The 21,278-nt window shown below is 50.1% G+C and overlaps 1 protein-coding gene across 1 annotated transcript; it reads left to right on the forward strand.

Annotated features, from left to right (window-relative positions):
* The first annotated feature begins 538 nt into the window (after positions 1-538).
* LOC147099597 (ferritin, lower subunit-like) lies at positions 539-15,817 on the forward strand. Its single transcript, XM_085969838.1, has 4 exons — positions 539-708; positions 4,476-4,622; positions 13,398-13,523; positions 15,489-15,817. Exons 1-4 carry the CDS (start codon positions 607-609, stop codon positions 15,636-15,638), a joined length of 525 nt encoding a protein of 174 aa, XP_085825964.1. The 5' UTR covers positions 539-606; the 3' UTR covers positions 15,639-15,817.
* Positions 15,818-21,278: the final 5,461 nt, after the last annotated feature.

Below are 21,278 nucleotides of genomic sequence, written 5' to 3' on the forward strand. Positions count from 1 at the left end.
GGAGCGGGCAGGGAAGTGGACGTGAGTCTAGGTTCGGATCAGCCATGATCCTATTGAATGGCGGAGCAGGCCCGAGGGGCCGTATGGCCTACTCCTGCTCCTACTTCTTATGTTCTTATGTTCTTGCTCCTGTACTCGAATCCTCTCGCTATGAAGGCCAACATACCATTTGCCTTCTTAACCACCTGCTGCACCTGCATGCTTACCTTCAGCGACTGGTGCACAAGGACACCCAGGTCTTGTTGCACTTCCCCTTCTCCCAATCTATTGCCGTTCAGATAATAATCCGCTTGTTCTCTATGTAATAACTTAGGTCCCTTGGCCCCTGTGATTTGCATTAACCCGTGCGGTGTCTCAATAGAAGGGGTTTGCAAAATTGCAACAGTCCATGTCTACACAAGGACCCAGCCCGCTTCATTCCTGAGGTTGGCAATCTGCAATAAGCCAGGTCTTCTGCACCCTCCCCTCACTGTGTGTGTGTGTGTGGACGATGTCTGATAAGCCGAGTGTGTCCTCAAGTCACCGCACCCCACCCCCTGACAACAGCTCAGTCAGTTTCATGTAGTGACTGATCAGAGGGAGCAGCCAGAGTTTATTCTGGGAACGATGCAGTCTCAGGTGAGACAGAACTTCCATCCGGACAGCGAGACCGCCATCAACAAACTGATCAGCTTCAAGTACTACACCTCGTATGTGTACCTTGCCATGGTAAAGCTTCCCTCTTATCGCCTGACACAGGAAAAACTTAGCAAAAGCAAGACGATTTTAAAATGCAATATTGGTCCCATGGACAATTTTTTTTTAAACAAAAACTACTTACCAAGTTTTTAATCTCTTATTTGTGATTGCGTGTTGTAAAATATTGCTGCTCGTTTGCATTTGGAAGAATCTCAATTTTAATCTTGTTGCGCTAATGTAAGTCAGCCAAAAAATTTGGTAGACGAGGAAGAAAGAACTTGCGTTTCGGTAGCGCCTGTCGTGACCTCAGGACGTCCCGAAGTGCTTTTTTCAGCCACTTTTGAAGTTGTAATGTGAGAGTGCCTTATGTGTTCTTACAGGATCGGAATTACCACTGTTCGAAGGCGCTGCCTCCTTGCGTGGGTGTGACTGCAAATCTCCAGGAGCTCGCTCACCAGGCCATTCCATGTGTCAGCCCAGGCAACGAGTGCCGTCGCTATTCAACCTTGGGAGGCATCACGTGACCATTTCATTCCTGTCCTCACACCCATGTCTGCACTCACCTCCTGGCAGGTGTGACTGGGTATTGATCAAGAGTGAGAGCCTTGGCTGGTATTCCACCCATGATACTTCTTTCTTTTCTTATGATACTTGCCTTCATTAGCCGAGGCACAGAATATAAGAGCAGGGAGGTTATGACGGAGCTGTACAAAACGCTAGTTAGGCCACAGCTGGAATACTGTGTGCAGTTCTGGCCGCCACACTATAGGAAGGATGTGATTGCATTGGAGAGGGTGCAGAGGAGATCTACCAGGGTGTTACCTGGGCTGGAGCGCTTCAGCTATGAGGAGAGACTGGACAGGCTGGGGCTGTTTTCCTTAGAGCAGAGAAGGCTGAGAGGGGACCTGATTGAGGTGTACAAAATTATGAGGGGCACAGATAGGGTAGATAGAAAGGAACTTTTCCCCTTAGTAGAGGGGTCAATAAACAGGAGGCATAGTTTCAAGGTAAGGGGCAGGAGGTTTAGAGGGAATTTGAGGAAAAACTTTTTCACCCAGAGGGTGGTTGGAATCTGGAACTCACTGCCTGAAAGGCTGGTAGAGGCAGGAACCCTCACAACATTCAAGAAGCATTTAGATGAGCACTTGAAACACCATAGCATACAAGGCTACGGACCAAGTGCTGGAAAATGGGATTAGAATAGACAGGGCTTGATGGCCGGCGCAGACACGATGGGCTGAAGGGCCTCTTTCTGTGCTGTATAACTCTATGACTCTATGACTCTTTTCCATGACTTACCCCCCCCCCCCGCCCCCCCGCCCCACCCACTCTGTTCCCCTGGGAGAGATCGCGTAGCTCAATTCAATTTATTTATTGGCTGGTCGGGAGCTTCGCGCTCCTCCCCCACTCCCCTGGGATTGTTTTGCAATACAGCCCACTTTGGCAGTTCCTATTCTTCTTCTTAGGCAGTCCCTCGGAACCGAGGATGACTTGCTTCCTCACTAAAAATGAGTTCTCAGGTGACTGATGAGTCCAATGTGGGACCTACAGTCTCTGTCACAGGTGGGGCAGACGGTGGTTGAAGGGGCGGGTGGGTGGGGTACTTGGGTTGACGTGCGCTCCTTGCGCTGTTTGCGCTTGGCTTCCGCTTGCTCCCGGCGAAGAGACTCGATGTGTTCGGCCCCCTTCCCGGATGCTTCTTCTTCACTTTGTACGGTCTTGGGCCAGGGATTCCCAGGTGTCGGTGGGGATGTTACACTTTTTCAAGGAGGTTTTGAGGGTGTCCTTGAAGCGTTTCCTCTGCCCACCTGGGGCTCTCTTGCCATGTCGGAGCTCCGAGTAGAGCGCTTGTTTTGGGAGTCTCGTATCGGGCATGCGGACAATGTGACCCGTCCATCGGAGCTGATTGAGCGTGGTCAAAGCTTCGATGCTGGGGATGTTGGCCTGAGCAAGAACACTGACGTTGCGCCTATCCTGCCAATGGATTTGCAGGATCTTGCGGAGGCGGCATTGGTGGTACCTCCCCAGTGCTTTGAGGTGCCTACTGTACATGGTCCATGTCTCTGAGGCATACAGCAGGGCGGGTATCACTGCTGCTCTGTAGACCATGAGCTTAGTGCCGGGTTTGAGGTCCTGGTCTTCAAACACTCTCTTCCTCAGGCGACCGAAGGCTGCACTGGCACACTGAAAGTGGTGTTGGACTTCGTCATCGTCGTCTGCCCTTGTTGACAGTAGGCTCCCAAGGTATGGAAAGTGGTCCACGTTGTCTAAGGCCTTGTCGTGGATTTTGATAATCGGGGAGCAATACTGTGTGGCGGGGGCAGTTTGGTAGAGGACTTTTGTCTTACGGATGTTTAGTGTAAAGCCCATGCTCTCATATGCTTCAGTGAAGGTGTTACCGATGGTTTGGAGTTCGACCTCCGAGTGTGCGCAGATGCAAGCGTCGTCTGCATACTGTAATTCGATGACAGAGGAGGGGACGACCTTGGATCTGGACTGGAGGCGACGGAGGTTGAACAGTTTCCCGTTTGTTCTGTAGATTAGCTCCACTCCAGCAGGGAGGTTACTAAGGGTGAGATGGAGCATTGCAGCCAGGAAGATCAAGAAGAGCGTTGGTGCGATGACACAGCCTTGCTTGACCGCGGTTCGTACGTGAATTGGGTCTGTGGTGGATACTTTGGCAGTTCTTATTATCGCAGCTGCATAAAACCTGCTAGAGCTACTGTGCACAGAACCGTACTCTATCTAACCGTGCTGTACCTGCCCTGGGAGTGTTTGATGGGACAGTGTAGAGGGAGCTTTACTCTGTATCTAACCCGTGCTGTACCTGCTATGGGAGTGTTTGATGGGACAGTGTAGATGGAGCTTTACTCTGTATCTTACCGTGCTGTACCTGCCCTGGGAGTGTTTGATGGGGCAGTGTAGAGGGAGCTTTACTCTGTATCTAACCCGTGCTGTACCTGCCCTGGGAGTGTTTGATGGGACAGTGTAGAGGGAGTTTTACCGGGGAGGGGCTGGTGCTCTTGGAAACCCTTCTGCAGCAACAGCCAGCATCTTCAGCAGACGAGAGAATTAATCTGATCAAATAATAAAGACTGCAATAGCTGGGCCTGCTCCAGGTACTTGCTGGAGTCCAAAGAAATAGAAAACTGTTCCATTCCCGGAGCTGACGTCCCTCGAACCTTGATGAACATAAAAAATATAAATCAGTCTCCAAGGAGATAACAACAACAACAATGTGTATTTATATAGCGCCTTTAACGTAGTAAAATGTCCCAAGGCGCTGCAGAGGAGTATTTTAAAACAACAACATAAATTTGACACCGAGCCACATGAGGAGATATCAGGGCAGATGACCAAAAGCTTGGTCAAAGAGGTAGGTTTTAAGGAGCGTCTTAAAGGAGGAAAGAGAGGCGGCGAGGCGGAGAGGTTTAGGGAGGGAATTCCAGAGCATAAAGAGAGAAATATCAACAAAGGATTGCTGCAAATAATCTCTGATGCAAGAAAACTACTAGGCACTTGGTCTAAGCATTAAACAAAGCTTTAATCAACTGTTTTACAACATGGAGGTCTAGTTGTGTCCTTCACTAGTTCCTGTTAAGAATGTCCTGCGCAAGCTGGGCCCGTGCCCGAGTATTAATACTCTTCCTGGACAGCGCCACCCGCAGGCCGCTCGGTATTATTTCATAAGTCTTTCTTTCATGAATGACTGATTCATGTCAGTCTCTGTATTTCTCGCTGCTCAGCTGCAAGGAGATTTAGTTGCTGAAAGGGTTTTTTGACATTTTATTTTGCAGTCATTCTATTTTGAACGGGATGACGTTGCACTGGAGAATTTTGCAAAGTTTTTCCACGAGCTGTCGGAGACTGAGCGCAAGCACGCGGACGAACTGATCAAATACCAGAAGGAGCGGGGAGGTCGAATCCACCTGCAGGATATCGAGGTCAGCAGAACCTTTGGGCAGGGTGGAAACTCCCAGCCGCCTCCTCCTCTCCTCCTTTTTCTTTCTCTTCTCTTCCATGCCGACAGGTACGTGAGGCAACCCATTTCATCCACTGCTTTCACATTCAGCAGATTGAGCTCTGAGTTGTTCCAGCAATCAACAACAACAACAACACCAAATTGCATTCATACAGTGCCTTTAACGTAGTAAAACGTACCCAAGGCGCTTCACAGGAGCGATTATCAAACAGAATTTGACACCGAGCCTCATAAGGAGATATTAGGAACAGGTGACCGAAAGCTTGGTCAAAGAGGTCGGTTTTAAGGCGCATCTTAAAGGAGGAGAGAGAGACGGAGAGGTTTAGGGAGGGAATTCCAGGGCTTAAGCTGAAGGCAAGGCCGCCAATGTTGGAGCGATGATTAAAATCGGAGATGCGCAAGAGGCCAGAATTGGAGGAGCGCAGAGATCTCGGAGGGTTGTAGGCAATGTTCCTTTTAAATTCTTAAGGGGCTGCTCAGCCCATTTGAAATACCGTGCATGCCCGGTTTTTCCTATTTAAAAGCCGATGAGCCGGCTGCACGGGATCTGCAGAGCACTGAGCGGGAGCTGCAGAATGCTGCGCGGGAGCTGCAGAGCGCTGCGTGGGAGCTGCAGAGCGCTGCGCGGGAGCTACAGAGTGCTGCGCAGGAGCTGCAGAGCGCTGCGCGGGAGCTACAGAATGCTGCGCGAGAGCTGCAGAGCACTGCACGGGTGCTACAGTGTGCTGCGCGGGAGCTGCAGAACGCTGCGCGGCCGAGTGGCCACAAAACTTAAAGGGAACATTGGTTGTAGGACTGGAGGAAGCTACAGAGATAGGGAGGAGCGAGGCCAACCTCCTGGGACCGGCTCTTTCAATGTAATGTTTTGGGCATGCGTGGAACTGTGAATGGGCCGCGCAGCCCCTTAAAGGGGTCGCGCACCCAAAAAACAATAAGAGGGAACATTGGTGAGGCCACGAATGGATTTGAAAACAAGGATGAGAATGAAGTCACTTTTTTATGTGCTGGATTAACATCACTGGAGATACAGTCAGTAACACAGGGCGCTGGGGGAGAGGGGTTACTGAGTGACAGTGTGAGGGAGCTGGATTAACATCAGTAGAGATACAGTCAGTAACACAGGGTGCTGGGGAGAGGGGTTACTGAGTGACAGTGTGAGGGAGCTGGATTAACATCCATAGAGATATAGTCAGTGACACAGGGCGCTGAGGGACAGGGGTAACTGAGTGACAGTGTGAGGGAGCTGGATTATCAGTAGAGATACAGTCAGTAACACAGGGCGCTGGGGGAGGGGTTACTGAGTGACAGTGTGATGGAGCTGGAATAACATCAGTAGAGATACAGTCAGTAACACAGGGTGCTGGGGGGAAAGGGGTTACTGAGTGACAGTGTGAGGGAGCTGGATTAACATCCATAGAGATATAGTCAGTGACACAGGGCGCTGGGGGAGAGGGGTTACTGAGTGACAGTGTGAGGGAGCTGGATTAACATCAGTAAAGATACAGTCAGTAACACAGGGCGCTGGGGGAGAGGGGTTACTGAGTGACAGTGTGAGGGAGCTGGAATAACATCAGTAGCAATACAGTCAGTAACACAGGGCGCTGGGGGAGAGGGGTTACTAAGTGACAGTGTGAGGGCGCTGGATTAACATCAGTAGAGATACAGTCAGTAACACAGGGCGCTGGGGGAGAGGGGTTACTGAGTGGCAGTGTGAGGGAGCTGGATTAACATCAGTAAAGATACAGCCAGTAACACAGGGCGCTGGGGGAGAGGGGTTACTGAGTGACAGTGTGAGGGAGCTGGAATAACATCAGTAGAGATACAGTCAGTGACACAGGGCGCTGGGGGGAGAGGGGTTACTGAGTGACAGTGTGAGGGAGCTGGAATAACATCAGTAGAGATACAGTCAGTAACACAGGGCGCTGGGGGAAGAGAGGTTACTGAGTGACAGTGTGAGGGAGCTGGATTAACATCAGTAGCGATACAGTCAGTAACACAGGGCACTGGGGGAGAGAGGTTACTGAGTGACAGTGTGAGAGAGCTGGAATAACATCAGTAGAGATACAGTCAGTAACACAGGGCACTGGGTGGAGAGGGGTTACTGAGTGACAGTGTGAGGGAGCTGGATTAACATCTGTAGAGATACAGTCAGTAATACAGGGCGCTGGGGGAGAGCGGTTACTGAGCGACAGTGTGAGGGAGCTGGATTAACATCCGTAGATATATGGTTGGTAACTAGAGGCTATTTGAGAGACTGTTTAGAGATGGCTCACTGCTCCTACACCAGGGCTGTCCAATATGTTAGCCACTAAAAAGAAAGACTTGCATTTCTATAGCGCCTTTCACAACCATCGGACCTCTCAAAGCGCTTTACAGCCAATGAAGTACTTTTTGAAGTGTAGTCACTGTTGTAATGTAGGAAATGCGACAGCCAATTTGCGCACAGCAAGCCCCCACAAACAGCAATGTGATAATGACCAGATCGTCTGTTTTTGTTATGTTGGTTGAGGGAGAAATATTGGCCAGGACACTGGGGAGAACTCCCCTGCTCGAAATAGTGGCCGCGGGATCTTTTACGTCCACCCAAGAGAGCAGACGGGGCCTCGGTTTAACGTCTCATCCGAAAGACGGCACCTCCGACAGCGCGGCGCTCCCTCAGCACTGCACTGGGTGTGTCAGCCTGGATTGTTCGTGCTCAAGGCTCTGGAGTGGGGAACTGAACCCACAACCTTCTGACTCAGAGGCCAGTGTGCTACCCACTGAGCCACAGCTGACTAGGAATGCAGATGTGGCTAATTGCATTTCTGATTTGTAAATAAAAGATGAGTAACTGTCGTTGGGCGTGTGATCTGAATACTCTTAATTGCACGTCGCATGCATGTGAACTTTAACCTTTTTGGGCGATTACTGGTACGAAGGTGAGACATAAATGCAGAGAGTGCAGCTGTTACCAAACATTGTGATTGCCTCTACTGAATAGTGGCAGATGTTTATTCAGTAAATATGCATGTGTGAAGTACATTTACCCGTGTTGAATGAGTGTACATAAGGCGTTTTCTGCTGTAATCAGTGCGTGTGGCCTGCCAGCGCTATGGTACACCATTGAACCATAGCCACCACCTCAGGACGTCCCAGATCGCTTTACAGCCAATGAAGTGCTTTTTGAAGTGTAGTCACTGTTGTGATGTAGCAAACGTGGCAGCCAATTTGTTCACAGCAAGCTCCCACAACGTGATAATGACCAGTTCATCTGTTTTTTAGCGATATAACAACAGAAAATGCTAGAAAAACTCAGCAGGCCAGGCAACATCCGTGGAGAGAAATTAGAGTCGACGTTTCGGGTCGAAACCCTTTTTCAAAACTGGAAAGGAAATAAAATAGATCGAAGGCAGGGCTGGGACAGAACAAAAGAAGTGAAAGAGACATTAAGAGGTATTCAAAACCAGACGAGATGGTAATAGGACAAGTGGAGACAAAAGACAGCTGAGATTAGGTGTGAAGTGTACTGGCAGGATGAGAGACAGCTGCCATGTGGGAGAGAGAAAAAAAAGGAAAGGGGGGGGAGGGAAGACCCAAAACAAAGGGGTGGAAAAAAATATAAGTAAAAATGTAATAGGGACCGAGGTTATGATCTGAAATTGTTGAACTCGATATTGAGTCCGGAAGGCTGCAAAGTGCCTCATCGGAAGATGAGGTGCTGTTCCTTTAGCGATGTTGGTTTAGAGATAAATATTGGCCTGGACACCGGGGAGAGCTCCCCCTGCTCATCTGTGAAATAGTGGCCAGGGAATCTTTTACGTCCACCCGAGAGGGCAGACGGGGCCTCGGTTTAACATTAAAAAAACCCATAAGAAATAGGAGCAGAAGTCGGCCATTCGGCCCTTCGAGCCTGCTCCGCCATTCAATGAGATCATGGCTGATCTTCTGCCTCAACTCCATTCAACGCGACTATCGCCATATCCCTTGATGCCCTTACTAGTCAGAAATCTATCGGCTTCTGTTTTGAATACACTCAATGACTGAGCCTCCACAGCCCTCGGGGTAAAGAATTCCAAAGATTCGCCACCCTCTGTGTGAAGAAATTTCTTCTCATCTCAGTCCTGAATGGCCTACCCTTTATCCTGAGGCTGTGGCCCCTGGTTCTAGACTCCCCAGCCAAAGGAAACATTCTCCCAGCATCCACCCGATCAAGCCCTGTGATAATTTTGTATGCTTCAATGAGATCCCCTCTCATTCTTCTGAATTCAAGAGAATACAGGCCTAGTTTACTCAATCTCTTCTCATATGACAGTCTCGCCATCCCAGGAATCAATCTTCGTTGCACTCCCTCTATGGCAAGTATATCCTTCCTCAGGTAAGGAGACCAAAATTGTACACAGTACTCCAGGTGCGGTCTCACCAAGGCCCTATATAATTGGAGTAAGACATCTTTACTCCTGTACTCAAATCCTCTTGCAATGAAATAACAACAGGAAACACTGGAAAAACTCAGCAGGCCAGGCAGCATCGGTGGAGAGAGAAACAGAGTTAACGGCCCCAATTTTCGGCTTGTGTGGGAAATGGTCGGGTTTCCCCGAATGTGGGGTTTCTGACACACATAAAAAAGTGTCAGCCAGCTCCACGCAATTTTCCCTCAGGTGGCCAATTAATTCCCAGCATGTGGAAAGCCTTGCTAATTGTCCAATTCGAGTCAGAAATCCCCACAGTATGATGTCATCATTTGTGGTGCTTTCAAGGTCCATAGCAAGCACTGCATCCTCTGAAGGCTTCCAAACGAACCATACAGGATGGCAGAGGAGCCTGCAGCAGCTGTGGCCAGTGCCAGACCCCGAGCTGCCTCCAAATTCGACGAGGCTTCACTGCAGGCATTATTGGATGGGGTAAGGGCCCACAGGGAGGTCCTCTTCCCTCGGTCAGGGAGGAAGAGGCTTCCCACTGAGACCAATGCTGCATGGATGCAGGTGTCAGCAGATGTCAACTCGCTGGGAGTCACCAGAAGAACCTTGGCATTACATCTCTAACTCCTTCCTTTACTCCCCCACAGTACCATCCAGAGCCCCCATCCTCACTGTGGAGGAGGAAGACGCTGTGCAGCCAGACTCCTCAGAGGAAGCTCCAACCTCTGAGGGCACAGCGTCAGCAGAAGTAAGCGCACCCAGCACCAGCGCAGACACTCACACCTCGGGGGGACCTTCGGGACATAGAGTAGTGTTGTCACCTGGTGTTTCACAGCTCACAAGTGAGCCTCAGCAGATTCTGGAGACAGGGACAGCAGTGTCTCCAGGGTCGCTGCGAGTGTGGAGCGAATGGAGGAGTCCATAGCAACCATGAGCAGAGCCTTTGTGGAGTCATTGGCGCATGAACGCATCACCATGGAAAGATTGGCAACCTCCATGGAGGAGATAACTCGCCAGGGTACGGAAAACATGGTGAGTGCTCATAAGAGAATGACATCTCTTGAGGAGCGTTGGCCATCTGTTGAACAGAGAAACCAGATCTTCATGGAAGTCCTTCTGAGTAGGACTGCCAGTGCAGAAACGGGTCCCCATGGCCCCCTAAAGCGCAGCAGGGTGCTCTCAAGCCACTTCCAAGCGCTGGCCCCTTCTGGCCTGTGCAGCTTCAGGTGAGTGAGCAGCAGCCTGGTGCTCCTGTTGCTGATCCTGCTGTTCCTGGTTCTGCTGCTGCCGCCTCTGCTGCTGGAGATCCTCTAATGGCAAGAAGGGAAGGAAAAAAAGGCGTCCCATGCTTCTCATAGATGCCTCCGCTGAGGAAGCGCTGAGTGAGGGTGGCGAGAGGGGCTCCCCAGGAGATCGCATTGGAGAAGTGTGTGAGGCTGCAACCTGCCACAGCTGTGCCCAAGCCTTGAAGAAGTCGCCCCAAACCTGCAACAACAAGGTCCTTCAACATACAAGTGCTGTCCCTTTAAATTGCAGCTTCTCCATTGACCTGCAGCTGACAGCAAGCAAGCCGGCAAGCTTCACGCCAGCTCTCAGCAGCGGGGTTCCCCGCAGGCGGGTTTGATGTGGGGAAAGCCCCAAAGTTGCAACGGCCCCGGAGAAACTACCTCAACAAGCTGGTAACTGCTTATTAGTGCTCCGACGACCAGTCCCGGCAGCGGCGGCCGGGACTGAAGCAGGGCGCGGGGAAACGGCGGTCCGAAAGTCGGACGGGGCGGGGAATCAGGCGGGGGGGGGGGGGTCCCGACCCGCTTTTTCGCTGATTTTCGGCCGCATGAAAAGCCGCCCGACGGCGGCCAGAAAATCGGGGCCAACGTTTCAGGTCAGACGAAAGGTCATCGACCTGAAACGTTAACTCTGTTTCTCTCTCCATGGATGTTGCCTGGCCTACTGAGTTTTTCCAGCGTTTCCTGTTGTTATTTCAGATCTCCAGCGTCCGCAGTATTTTGCTACCCTCTTGTAATGAAGGCCAGTATACCATTTGCGTTTAACGTCTCATCCGATAGGCGGCACCTCCGACCGTGCGGCGCTCCCTCAGTACAGCACTGGGAGTGCCGGCCTGGATTTTGAGCTCAAGTCTTTGGAGCGGGGTTTGACTCTACAACCCTCTGACTCAGTGAGCCATGGCTGGCAGCCTAGGAATGCTACGTTGGTGATTCACACCCATAGTACAGCACCGATTAGGAATTCGCCACTGGTCACTCATGGCGGTGATGCTGCTTCCTGTGGTCAGTGGATCTGCAGGTTAGGAGAGCAAAGCCCCGTGCCATTAGCGTGGCTGCAGCTTTGCACTCTTCCTCATTCTACTTCCCTTAATTCCTTGTCTGTGCTGAGTTACCGGCTCTCAGCACAGAGCACCGATAGAAACAATACAAATACCTGCCATGCCCATGGGATCCAGGGCAAAGTGTCAAGTTGGATGCAAAACTGGCTCGGAGACAGTAAGCAGAGGGTAATGGTTGATGGGTGTTTTTGTGACTGGAAGGTTGTTTCCGGTGGGGTTCCGCAGGGCTCGGTACTGGGTCCCTTGCTTTTTGTGGTATATATCAATGATCTAGACTTGAATATAGGGGGTATGATTAAGAAGTTTGCAGATGATACTAAAATCGGCTGTGTGGTTGATACTGAAGAAGGAAGCTGTAGACTGCAGGAAGATATCAATAAATTGGTCAGGTGGGCAGAACAGTGGCAAATGGAATTCAATCTGGAGAAGTGTGAGGTAATGCATTTGGGGAGGGCTAACAAGGAAAGGGAATACACATTAAATGGTAGGACACTGAGTAGTGTAGAGGAACAAAGGGACCTTGGAGTGCATGTCCACAGACCCCTGAAGCTAGCAGGCCAGGTAGATAAGGTGGTTAAGAAGGCATACGGAATACTTGCCTTTATTAGCCGTGGCATAGAATACAAGAGCAGGGGGGTTATGCTTCAACTGTATAAAACACTAGTTAGGCCTCAGCTAGAATACTGCATGCAGTTCTGGTCACCACATTACAGGAAAGATGTGATTGCACTAGAGAGGGTGCAGAGGAGATTTACAAGGATGTTGCCGGGATTAGAGAATCTTAGCAATGAGGAAAGACTGGATAGGCTGGGTCTGTTTTCCTTGGAACAGAGGAGGCTGAGGGGAGACCTTATTGAGGTGTATAAAATTATGAGGGGCATAGATAAAGTGGATAGAAAGGACCTATTTCCCTTAGCAGAGGTCAAAAACCAGGGGGCACAGACTTAAAATAATTGGTGGAAGGTTTAGAGGAGATTTGAGGGGAAATTTCTTCACTCAGAGGGTTGTGGGGGTCTGGAACTCACTGCCTGAAAGGGTGGTAGAGGCAGGAACCCTAACCACATTTAAAAAGTACTTGGATGTGCACTTGGGATGCTGTAACCTGCAGGGCTACGGACCAAGAGCTGGGAAGTGGGATTAGGCTGGATAGCTTTTTGTTGGCCGACGCGGACACGATGGGCCGAAATGGCCTCCTTCTGTGCTGTAACTTTCTTTGGCTCTATGAAATCAGTCAGGTGTCCACTCCTAGGGTAACAAGTTACTCAGATGCATAGATGTGCGCGCACCAACACCTTCTCAGGCCTACTTGACCAATAAAACTGGACTCGATTTTAAAATTCTCATCCTTGCTTTCAAATCCCTCCATGGCCTCGCCCCCCTCCCTATCTCTGTGACTTCCTCCAGCCCTATAAACCCTCCGAGATCTCTGCGCTCCTCCAATTTTTGGCCTTTGCGCATCTCCGATTATAATCGCTCCACCATTGGCGGCCATGCCTTCAGCTGCCTGGGCCCTATGCTCTGGAATTCCCTCCCTAAACCTCTCCGCCTCTCTCTCTCCTCCTTTAAGACGCTCCTTAAAACCTACCTTTTGTCCTAATGCCTCCTTCTGTGGCTCGGTGTCAAATTTTGTTTGTTAATCGCTCCTGTGAAGCACCCTTGGGACGTTTTACTACGTTAAAGGCGCTATACAAATGCAGGTTATTGTTGTTGTTGCCAGTATCGCCACATCCAGAGAAGATAAAACATGAATCAGTCCTCCCTTCTGATTCCCCCCCTCCACACAAAGCAAAAGCCTCTAGGACACTGAGGTAAAGCCAAGACCCCCCCTGCCCCCCAAGGAATTGAGCGGAGTAGAAACCAGCCCGTGTGAAAGGGACGGTGCCCACCAGCCCCTTGTGCAGCAGTCCGCAGCCTTACCTGGCGAGTTAACTGGAGATTTGGGTGCACTGACGGGAGGGATGGACGAGATCTCAGCCTGCCTCTTTTATTTACACAGAAACCAGCAAAGAGAGAGTGGAGGAACGGGCTGGAGGCCACTCAGTACGCTCTCGAATTACAGAAGAACATCAACAAGTCTCTCCTTGACCTGCACCAACTGGCTTCCAATAAGGAAGACCCTCAGGTAATTGTTTTTTAACACAGGATTACCTCGGATATACGGCACAGAAACAGGCCATTCGGCCCACCCAGTCCATGCCGGCGTTTATGCTCCACTCGAGCCTCCTCCCGTCTTTCCTCATCTAACTCTATCAGCATAACCCTCTGTTCCCTTCTCCCTCGTGCTTGTCCAGCCTCCCCTTAAATGCATCGATACTATTCGCCTCAACCACTCCCTGTGGCAGCGAGTTCCACATTCTCACCACTCTCTGGGTAAAGAAGTTTCTCCTGAATTCCCAACTGGATTTCTTGGTGACTATCTTATATTGATGGCCTTTAGTTCTGCTCTTCCCCACAAGTGGAAACACTCTCTCTGTGTCCACTCTATCAAAACCTTTCATAATTTTAAAGACCTCTATTAGGTCACCTCTTCAAGAGAAAAGAGACGCAGCCTGTTCATCCTTTCCTGATATGTAGACCCTCGCATTTCTGGTATCAACCTTTTAAATCTTCTCTGCACCCACTCCAGTGCCTCTATATCCTTTTTATAATACAGGTTTAGCATAACTTCACTACTTTTCAATTCTATCCCTCTAGAAATAAACCCTAGTGCTTGGTTTGCTTTATTTATGGCCTTGTTAACCTGTGTCGCAACTTTTAGTGATTTGTGTATTTGTACTCCGAGATCACTTTGTTCCTCTACCCCACCTAGACTCGCACCCTCCAAGTGATAAGTGACCTCCCTATTCTTCCTACCAAAATGTAATACCTCACATTTATCTGTGTTGAATTTCATTTGCCAATTATATGCCCATTCTGCAAGTTTATTAATGTCCTCCTGTAATTTGTTGCAGTCCTCCTCAGTATTGACTATCCCCCCAATTTGGTGTCATCCGCAAATTTAGAAATTGTGCTTTTGATTCCTAAGTCTAAATCGTTAATGTAAATTGTGAACAGCAGTGGTCCCAGCACTGATCCTTGTGGAACACCACTACCCACCTGCTGCCACTGTGATTGCTCCCAATAGAGTGCTTTCACTGCCACTGTGAATGCTGGGATAGCACTGCCGCCATAGCTCTCGAATGAGAGAAAGCAAAAACAGCTCCCGGAGTTATCGGCACAGCCAGACTGCCATCCACATGGGAGCTCCTGATCCTTGGGCGGGAGATCACTGGAGATCAATGGAGAGTGTAACCTGTCAATGCTACCTTCGGTCTTTATGTGAAAAGAGAGAAGAAGCAATTTCGACAGCGCCTTTCACAGCCCCAGGACGTCTCAAGAATGCTTCACAACCAATGAAGTACTTTTGAAATGTAGCCACTGTAGGAAAACGTGGTAGCCAATTTGCGCACAGCAAGCTCCCAGAAACAGCAACAAGATCAATAACCAGATACCGACCCATAGATTCCATCACTGATAGATACATAACATAAGAAATAGGAGCAGGAGTCGGCCATACGGCCCCTCGAGCCTGCTCCGCCATTCAATAAGATCGTGGCTGATCTTCTACCTCATCTCCACTTTCCCGCCCGATCCCCATATCCCTCGATTCCCCAGAGTCCAAAAATCTATCGATCACAGCCTTGAATATACTCAACGACCGAGGCTCCACAGCCCTCTGGGGCAGAGAATTCCAAAGATTCACAAACCTCTGAGTGAAGAAATTTCTCCTCATCTTGGTCCAATATTAACCTGAGACTGTGACCCCGAGTTCTAGACTCTCCAGCCAGGTGGAAACAGCCTCTCAGCATCTACCCTGTCAATCCCCCTCAGAATCTTATACGTTTCAATGAGATCACCTCTCATTCTTCTAAACTCCAGAGAGTATCGGCCCAATCTACTCAATCTCTCCTCATAGGACAACCCTCTCATCCCAGGATATACTGACCCATAGACTCCATCACTGATAGTTACCACGCTCAGCGGTTTTTGTTAAATTGTAATAACTGGGTGGATGGTGAGTGTATTTATGATTTTTTTTCTTTTCCAGATGTGCAATTTCCTCGAGTCCAGTTTCCTGAGTAGCAGCGTAGAAATCATTAAGAAGCTGGGAGACTACATCACAAGCCTCAAGAGATTGAACGCGGGGCAGACCAGTGGCATGGGCGAGTACCTGTTTAATAAGCACACCCTTGGATGAAGAGATTTGACTGTGGAATGAGGAGCCTCCCTCCATACACACCCCTCTCCCACCTGGGCTGGGCTGACAACCAAAGTATTTTACGCTGTATGTCTGAGTTGGTGAAGGAAAATGAATTGGAGGAAGCGTTTGTCTCGGGAACATTGCCTTCATTATATAATAAATAACTTTACAGAAAAGGAGCTGGCTGTCTGGATTTAATGGGTGTTTCATTGTTTGTTTAGGACAAACAATGGCAGGAATGACATATGAGGAGAGATTGGGTTGATTAGGCTTATATTCGCTAGAGTTTAGAAAAATGAGAGGGGATTTCATTGAAACTTATAAAATTCTAACAGGACTAGACAGACTAGATGCAGAAAGGATGTTCCCGATGGTCGGGGAGTCCAGAACCAGGGGTCACAGTCTAAGGAAAAGGGGTAGGCCATTTAGGACAGAGATGAGGAATTTCTTCACCCAGAGAGTGGGGAACCTGTGGAATTCTCTACCACAGAAGGCAGTTGAGGCCAATTCATTAAATATATTCAAGAAGGAGTTAGATATATTTCTTAAGGCTAAAGGGATCAAGGGATATGGGGAGAAAGCAGGGACAGGGTACTGAATTTGGATGATCAGCCATGATCGCATTGAATGGCGGAGCAGGCTCGAGGGGCCGAATGGCCGACTCCTGCTCCTATCTTCTATGTTTCTATAACCTATGCCATCTCCCACACCTCCAGACTCTGTGTGCTATGATCCGCGCCCCACCCGTATCGTCAAACCCAGAGGACAGCTCTCGACTGCTCCAGTCTGATATTCCATATCCCAAAGCAGCCATCCTCATGGGGGCCAGGGGGGGGCGGTTTTAACCCACCCTTCCCAGTGAGAACAAGAGCATCCGTGCCAGTAAAAGCGCCTCCGAACGCTTACCGCCCCATCCGCTCTCAATTCCCACCCACTGCCACCTAAATTGGGTCCTTTATTTAGGCAGACGAGGCACCTGCCTGATTAATACATGTAAATCGGGGTCCTATGATGTCATTAGGAAGAAGTGGCTCTGTAAAGTTAAGTGTTAAACTCTCCCTAGTGGCACCAGGAAAACATTTCTACAGCACCTTTCACAACCTCAGGACATCCCAAAGGCTCTTTACAGCCAATGAAGTACTTTTTGAAGTGTGGTCACTGTTGTAATGTAGGAAACGCAGCAGCTAGTTTGCACACAGCAAGCTCCCACAAACAGCAATGTGATAATGACCAGATAATCTGTTTTAGTGATGTTGATTGAGGGATAAATATTGGCCCCAGGACACCAGGGAGAACTCCCCTGCTCTTCTTCGAAATAGTGGCCATGGGATCTTTTACGTCCACCTGAGAGAGCAGACGGGGCCTCGGTTTAATGTCTCATCCGAAAGACGGCACCTCCGACAGTGCGGCACTCCCTCAGTACCGCACTGGGAGTGTCAGCCTAGATTTTTGTGCTCAAGTCTCTGGAGTGGGGACTTGAACCCACAACCTTCTGACTCAAAGGCAAGAGAGTGCAACTCACCGAGACGCAGCTGACACTCTGGGGCCAGGAGTGTTCCTCCGGGCCCAACCAGGAAAGCCTGGGCCTCTGCTGTCCCGGGCTCCACCTCCTGCCACTCACCCCTCTCCCTCAAGGACTGGCCCTTTCTGCCCATTTTGTGCAGGCAGCTGGCTGGCATAGAGAGACAAAGAAGATTTGCCGTAATAACAACAGAAAATGCTGGAAAAACTCAGCAGGCCAGGGCAGCAGCCGTGGAGAGGAAAACGGAGTTAACGTTTCAGGTCGAAGACCCTTCGTCCGAACTGGAAAAAAAGCAGGAAGAGGGATAGATTTTAAAGCAAGTGGTGGCTGGGAATAGGGGGAGGGGATGAAAGAACAAAAGGGAAGGTCAGAGACAGGATAGAAAGCAGGAAAAATTAAGAGACATTGAGAGACAAAGAAGATTTGCCGTGTTGTTTGTTATTTCCTGGCTCGTGCACTGCTGCCAATAGATGGCGATGTGGGGCTGCCACCCAATGGTTCCGATCGAGACAGGAGCAACATGCAGCTGCCATGGAGCTGGGATGGTTCGTCAGAGAAGGAGATAGCAGCATGCTTCTATCTTAGGTAATGTCCCCCAGTGATCTTCTTCTTCTTAGGCAGTCCCTCGGAACCGAGGATGACTTGCTTCCACATTAAAAATGAGTTCTCAGGTGACTGATGAGTCCAATGCGGGACCTACAGTCTCTGTCACAGGTGGAGCAGACGGTGGTTGAAGGGGCGGGTGGGTGGGGTGCTTGGGTTGACGTGCGCTCCTTGCGCTGCCTGCGCTTGGCTTCCGCTTGCTCCCGGCGAAGAGACTCGAGGTGTTCAGCGCCTTCCCGGATGCTTCTCCTCCACTTTGTGCGGTCTTGGGCCAGGGATTCCCAGGTGTCGGTGGGGATGTTGCACTTTTTCAAGGAGGCTTTGAGGGTGTCCTTGAAGCGTTTCCCCCAGTGATAATGCACGAGCAAAGGCCAAAGTGCTCCTAGTATGTATGATAAAACGCTCCAGGAAAAGGTCGGACTGCTCTCTATAAACGGCTGCTAACGCGTGAACGAGCATATTTCGAATAACTAAATCTACAAACACGGTAATTCAACAGCTGCGTAAAAACAAAATTCTCCTCATCTCCCCTTCTGGTACTTAAGCCAATTGTTTTATATCTGTGTCCTTTGGTTACCGGCCCTCCTGCCAGTGGAAACAGCGTCTCCATCAGAACGCCTCATAACCCTGAACACCACACCTCCATTGAACCTGCAAGGAGAACAATCACAGCTTCTCCAGTCTCTCCACATAACTGAAGGCCCACATCCCTGGTGTCGTTCTGGTAAATCTCCTCTGCGCCCTCGCCAAGGCCCATGATCCAAGTGAAGAGGCTTGGATTCTTGGCTTGTCATTCCGGCCGTGTCGGAGCAGCTTCAGGTTCAGTGGAATGACGAGATTTGCAGCTGACTGCCAACTATTCAGTGGAAGCATCCAGTCAGTGTGAAGCTGTTACTCACAGGGTTAATTACAGTGTCAGCCAGTGGCTCAGTGGGCAGCACTTCTCGTCTCTGAGTCAGCAGGTTGTCCGGTTCAAGCCTCACTCCAGAGACTTGAGCACAAAATCCAGGCTGGCACTCCCAGTGCAGTACTGAGGGAGTGCCGCACTGTCGGAGGGGCAGTACTGAGGAAGCGCCGCACTGTCGGAGGGGCAGTACTGAGGGAGCGCCGCACTGTCGGAGGGTCAGTACTGAGGGAGCGCAGCACTGTCGGAGGGTCAGTACTGAGGGAGCGCCGCACTGTCGGAGGGGCAGTACTGAGGGAGCGCCGCACTGTCGGAGGGGCAGTACTGAGGGAGTGCCGCACTGTCGGAGGGGCAGTACTGAGGGAGTGCCGCACTGTCGGAGGGGCAGTACTGAGGGAGTGCCGCACTGTCGGAGGGGCAGTACTGAGGGAGCGCCGCACTGTTGGAGGGGCAGAACTGAGGGAGCGCCGCACTGTCGGAGGGGCAGTACTGAGGGAGCGCCGCACTGTCGGAGGGGCAGTACTGAGGGAGCGCCGCACTGTCGGAGGGGCAGCACTGAGGGAACGCCGCACTGTCAGAGGGGCAGTACTGAGGGAGCGCCGCACTGTCAGAGGGGCAGTACTGAGGGAGCGCCGCACTGTCGGAGGTGCCGTCTTTCGGATGAGACGTTAAACCGAGGCCCCGTCTGCTCTCAGGTGGACGTGAAAGAGCCCGTGGCCACTATTTCGAAGAAGAGCAGGGACGTTCTCCCTGGTGTCCTGGTCAACGTTTAGCCCTCATCAACCAACAGCACTAACACAGACTATCTGGTCATCATCACATTGCTGTTTGTGGGAGCTTGCTGTGCGCAAATTGGCTGCCCCGTTTCCCGCATTACAACAATGACTGCACTCCAAAAATGCTTTTGGGCATCCTGAGATTGTGCAAGGTGCTATAGAAATGCAAGTTCTTGCTTCTTAATTGGTTAGTAAGGTATCTGATTATTAGTCAACGCAGGTTTGGTGAGAATACTTTCGGAACCTTAGATATAAAACTGGGCAACCTACCTTTAAACTCTACAGCGCCTTATCAGGATTCACTTTTCAATCAGCATTAATATAACTGATCAGTAAACAGTAAACTCAAGGAAACAGTTGTTTGGTGTGGGGAAAACCCCACTGTGTGGGGACCAATGGGTCAGACGGAAAAGGATAAAATCCAAAAGGTTCCCAGCCAGCGCATGGCGCTGGTTGCTGTAGGCCGGTGAGTTCCTGATCTCAGCTGTGTTGCATCAAGCAGTGAGAGGAGGCCCACACAATATCCATGGTGGTGGGGGGGGGGGGTGGAGGGGGAGGCAAGAGAGACTGTAGACACAGTATTTTCCAGAACATGGTTTTACCTTCCAACCAGAGCAGCGTTGAAGCCTGGAAGCGCGTCCCGCACCATCTTGCCCCACTATCATCAGTTGACTATCATCGGAGCTCATGTGACTGTCCTCCACACGTCTATGTTCATCACACCTGATGGTAATTCATCTATGGGAATGCCTGTATCCTCTATAAGTTGAGCATTGTAATTAATTCTAGGACAATCTCCCTTTTTGCTTCCATATCTGTGTTCTCAGAATAATAGCCCTGAAACCAGTTCCATCTTTGCTCTGAAGGAATGACCAACAACAGCTCGCATTTTATAGAGCGCTGTTAATGCAGTAAACCATCCCAAGACCCTTCACAGGAGCGATTATCAAACACAGTTGACACCGATCCACATAAGGAGATATTAGGGCAGGTGACCAAAAGCTTGGTCAAAGAGGGAGGTTTTAAGGAGCGTCTTAAAGGAGGCGAGAGTGGCGAAGAGGTTTAGGGAGGGAATTCCAGAGCGTAGATCCTCATCGGCTGAAGGCACGGCCACCAATGGTGGAACGAAGAAAATTAGGGATGCGCAAGAGGTCAGAATTGGAGGAGCACAGAGATCTTGGAGGGTTGTAGGGCTGGAGGAGGTTACAGAGATAGGGAGGGGCGAGGGCCATGGAGGGATTTGAAAACAAGGATGAGAACTTTAAAATTGAGGCGTTGCCGGACGGGGAGCCAGTGTAGGTCAGCGAGCACAGGGGTGGTGGGTGAACGGGACTTGGTGCGAGTCAGGACACGGGCAGCGGAGTTTTGGATGAGCTCAAGTTTGTACCAGCAAGTTTCTATGCTTTATTTATGGCCGCTGAACTGTAAGCTGCAGCATTCTGCTTTCTGTGCCGGTGAGCTCTCTAACTGAGTCTGAGTAGAAGGGCTCCAGTTAGAAGACAGATTGTCCGTGTTTGACAGCTTCACAGAGCTGTCAAACGCTGATTTTTCATCTGTCAAAAGCTCTTGACAGATGAAATGTCAATCACTGATGTCACCGCTGGGCGGGCTTAACAAGGTCAATCAAGGGAAAATCACGTGGATTGGCCACAAGTCGATGGAGGCGGGACTACAACCCAAAAAGTGGGAGTCCCACCTCCATCACGTCCCCATTGACAAAATCCAGCCCTATGAGTTATTTAGACTGCTGTCATTGTTGTGTTGGCAAACACAACAGACAATTTACATGCAAACAAATAATTTAGCATTTAATCTGATTTTGGTGCAGAGGC

This window comes from Somniosus microcephalus, chromosome 28 (assembly GCF_052327205.1).
Source record: "Somniosus microcephalus isolate GS21.2 chromosome 28, FLI_Smic_1.0, whole genome shotgun sequence".
In the NCBI taxonomy this organism is placed as follows: Eukaryota; Metazoa; Chordata; class Chondrichthyes; order Squaliformes; family Somniosidae; genus Somniosus; species Somniosus microcephalus.